The sequence below is a fragment of the Aphelocoma coerulescens genome, chromosome 1 (genome assembly GCF_041296385.1).
Source record: "Aphelocoma coerulescens isolate FSJ_1873_10779 chromosome 1, UR_Acoe_1.0, whole genome shotgun sequence".
In the NCBI taxonomy this organism is placed as follows: Eukaryota; Metazoa; Chordata; class Aves; order Passeriformes; family Corvidae; genus Aphelocoma; species Aphelocoma coerulescens.
In genome coordinates, this window is record NC_091013.1 from 93,170,478 (window position 1) to 93,174,057 (window position 3,580).

Sequence of the window (3,580 nt, forward strand, 5' to 3'; positions counted from 1 at the left end):
AAGACATGGGCTTAGCCTGGGCTTTCTAGTTTAGATCCAAATGAATTAAATTGACGTCATCAAAAGAATAAAGTCATAGACACTGGGATGAGTAGATCAGAGCCCTGATCTGGAATCCCGAAGAAGGTGGAAATTTGCTTGACTGGGATGTGAGTCTTGTTACGAAGTGTGAGTTGTCTCCTGTTTGCTGTATTTTCTATTTTCCTTGGAAATAATCATGGTTTCTCTAAGACAACAGAAAAACAAGGCCACGAATCAGATGCCAGCATTATTCAGGAAAGAACAAGAAGGCCTTTTGATCTTCCTGCTCTTGCTGAAATAGCGATCAGTACCAGTGCATTATTGTTACATCAGGACTGGAGCTTTGGGACCCTTTCCAGCTGCAGTGGGAGTTTATTTACTTTTAAACTGACTGTCCCTGAAGCATACATGACTTGAGCCTTGTGTTCACTAAGCCCATCCTGATGTAAAACATCAGGCTTGGATGTTGTCAATCAGTTTGCAGCAATTTGACCTGAGTTTGTGACAGAATTGTTTTACTTCAAAAATTAAAAAATACCAAGTTAAAGGATATCTTGCGTCGGAGTCTTCCTTCCCCTCATGATAGAAACTGTTTCACAGGTGACAGGAATGGCTTGCAGGAACATTTTTTATGCCATTTAACAGACCTGCTGAAAATTCAGAACATGGCAATGACACCCCAGCATGCCATTGTCAGCACCATTGAAACCTGCTGGTTCCCAGCTCAGCACAATGAACATTAACTAAGCAGAAGGACATCAGGCAAATCATGTTCTCTTGTACCTCTTTCCAGTGAACATCCAGGAAAAAAAAACTCACAGAATTTTCTAGGAAACTGCTCACATGTAACATGAAACAATGAGGCCAACATTTGAAACAAATCTCTTTCCTGTTAAAGACACTCTTCTGGATTTCTATAATTTAATGATAAAAATAATCATCAGTGAGTAATTCAAAGAAAGACAGCAGTCTCCATTTATTTTCTAAAGCACAGGCTTTTCCAAGCAACGAAACAGTAATTTGATTAGAGTCATTAGCTCAAGGCAAGAAATGCAAATATCTACAGGAGAAATCACTACATGATCCTTCTCTGATTTGCATTCCCAGAAGCACAGCTGGAATTTTCATAATGGAAATTCTGAACTACATACAATGGACTCAGTTTTCAGTGCCCATCACAACAGGATTTAAAAAAAAAAAGCAAAACCTGAGTGCCAGGCTGTACTGCTTGAAAAAGTCTCAGAATTTCTCCTTTGATCACTGTCCACAGCTTCTTACTGTGCTACTGACAGCTACTTTGTGACTGCATTTCTGAAGAGCCTTTGTGTGTTTTCTTCTGTGTTCTATCCTACAGATAAAATGTGAGTCCCAAAGCTTTTTACTAAACCCAAGCCTCTCCACTCACTTAGTAGGCCTCATTTTCTTGGATGTGGAAAGTGTTTGAATTCAATTTTTTTAGCAAATATAACGGAGTTTTAAAAGCATGGATGTTCCATATGGGAGCAAAATTGACTCAATTAACACTTGTGCTGTTGCTCCTGTGTGTAATGCGGTATATTGCCAGATCTTAAATTCATTAGATAAATTCCACTTCTTTTCAGGAGGCTCATGAGAAGTGAGCCAGTGAAGTACTCTGGTAAAAAGATTTTCCTTTTTTCTGTCCTTATATTCCGACAAATTTATTGTTCTCTTTCAGGAGACTCAGAGGAACCACACAATCATAATTACAACTCTTAAAAATCTCCCCATACCAAAAAAAAAACCAGGACAAGCCTCCTTCCAGCAGCCATTTGAAGATACCTGGTAAAGAAAAGGAGCTGCCTTAGAATTAGAAGATGCCACAGTAATTACTCTTACAAACTTTGAATTGATAACACTGCAAGACATGGCTAGATTAAGGCATCAGACATAAAAAAACCAATCTAGGCATGTAAAGCAGGACATCAGACACTGGACTGCAAACGTGAGGATGGAAAAACTCCACTTAAGCTGCTGCACAACCCTTCCAATGCAAATCCCTTCACCAAACTGAAAACACTGTAACTGAATCTTTATCCAATTTGCATGCTTAGTCAAATCATCTGGGCTTTCAACTCCAAAAACAACATGTAAAATAGCAGAAATATTAAATGACATTAGGATACTCCTGCCTCTGAGATAAATAGGTGAGCATTGCCCATAACAGCTCCTCGGAGCTGGCAGTGCCTGGCAGATCTGAGGCTTTCAGGGGCCCAGGAGAAGCTGAGCAATAATTGCAAGCTCTTGAGTTGCAATGGTCACATCTTTTGCTCTCCTTTGTCTATCAATTGCCATAATTGAATCCATGGCAGGAATTCTAGGAGATGGAATTATCTTGGCTGTCAGTGCATCTAGCTGCATTGGAAGCAGAACATGGTCTCCATATGATATGATCATGATCTCTCTGAGTTTGTCTAGAATCATTTTGCATTCCGGGAGTATACTGGTTTTGTTCGTGAGTACATTTTCTGAATACTTCTATCGTGAAGAAAATATATTTGTAGTTTTCAATACAGCTTTTATATTTCTGAATTGCTCTGGTCTCTGGTTTGGTGCCTGGCTTAGTGTCTTCTATTGCATCAAGGTTGCCAGTTTTACACAGCCTTTCTTCATCTGGATGAAGCAAAGAATTGCCAGGCTGGTACCCTGGATGCTGCTCACATCATGCCTCCTCTCCTTTGCAGCCGCAATTCCCTTCGCCTTAGATGTCTACAATGGGCACAACTTCACTGCTCCTTTACCCATGACAAACTCTTCAGCAATGAGAACCACAAGGAAAGACAACTTGACTTTATTGATTTATCTTTGTGAGGCAAGTACAGCTTTGCCTTTAATACTGTCTGTTGTTTCAAGTGTCCTGCTGATTCAGTCTCTGTGGGTACACACCAGACAGATGCAAAATAATGCAAGTGGCTTCAGGGATCCCAGCTTAGAGGCCCATACCAGTGCCATCAAGTCAATCTGTTCCTTCCTTATCTCCTACATTACATATTTTACTTGTTTGCTTCTTCTCTTAAGCAGTACTTTTTCATTTTTAAGTGATGCGCAATTAGTGTGTGAAGCTGTAATGGCTGCCTGTCCCACAGGACACACATTGGTCTTAATTTGGAGCAATCCAAAATTTCGAGAGCTGACAGCTAGGATTTGGCACTACACTAAATGTCCACTCAGAACCACATCCATGTAAAAGACATGGGCTTAGCCTGGGCTTTCTAGTTTAGATCCAAATGAATTAAATTGAATTCATCAAAAGAATAAAGTCATAGACACTGGGATGAGTAGATCAGAGCCCTGATCTGGAATCCCGAAGAAGGTGGAAATTTGCTTGACTGGGATGTGAGCCTTGTTACGAAGTGTGAGTTGTCTCCTGTTTGCTGTATTTTCTATTTTCCTTGGAAATAATCATGGTTTCTCTAAGACAACAGAAAAACAAGGCCACGAATCAGATGCCAGCATTATTCAGGAAAGAACAAGAAGGCCTTTTGATCTTCCTGCTCTTGCTGAAATAGCGATCAGTACCAGTGCATTATTGTTACATCAG

General features: G+C 40.1%; 1 protein-coding gene across 1 annotated transcript; it reads left to right on the forward strand.

Moving 5' to 3' along the window:
• The first annotated feature begins 2,293 nt into the window (after positions 1–2,293).
• On the forward strand, positions 2,294–3,226 carry LOC138119437 (taste receptor type 2 member 40-like). Its single transcript, XM_069031328.1, has one exon. It carries the CDS (start codon positions 2,294–2,296, stop codon positions 3,224–3,226), a length of 933 nt encoding a protein of 310 aa, XP_068887429.1.
• The last annotated feature ends 354 nt before the right edge of the window (positions 3,227–3,580 follow it).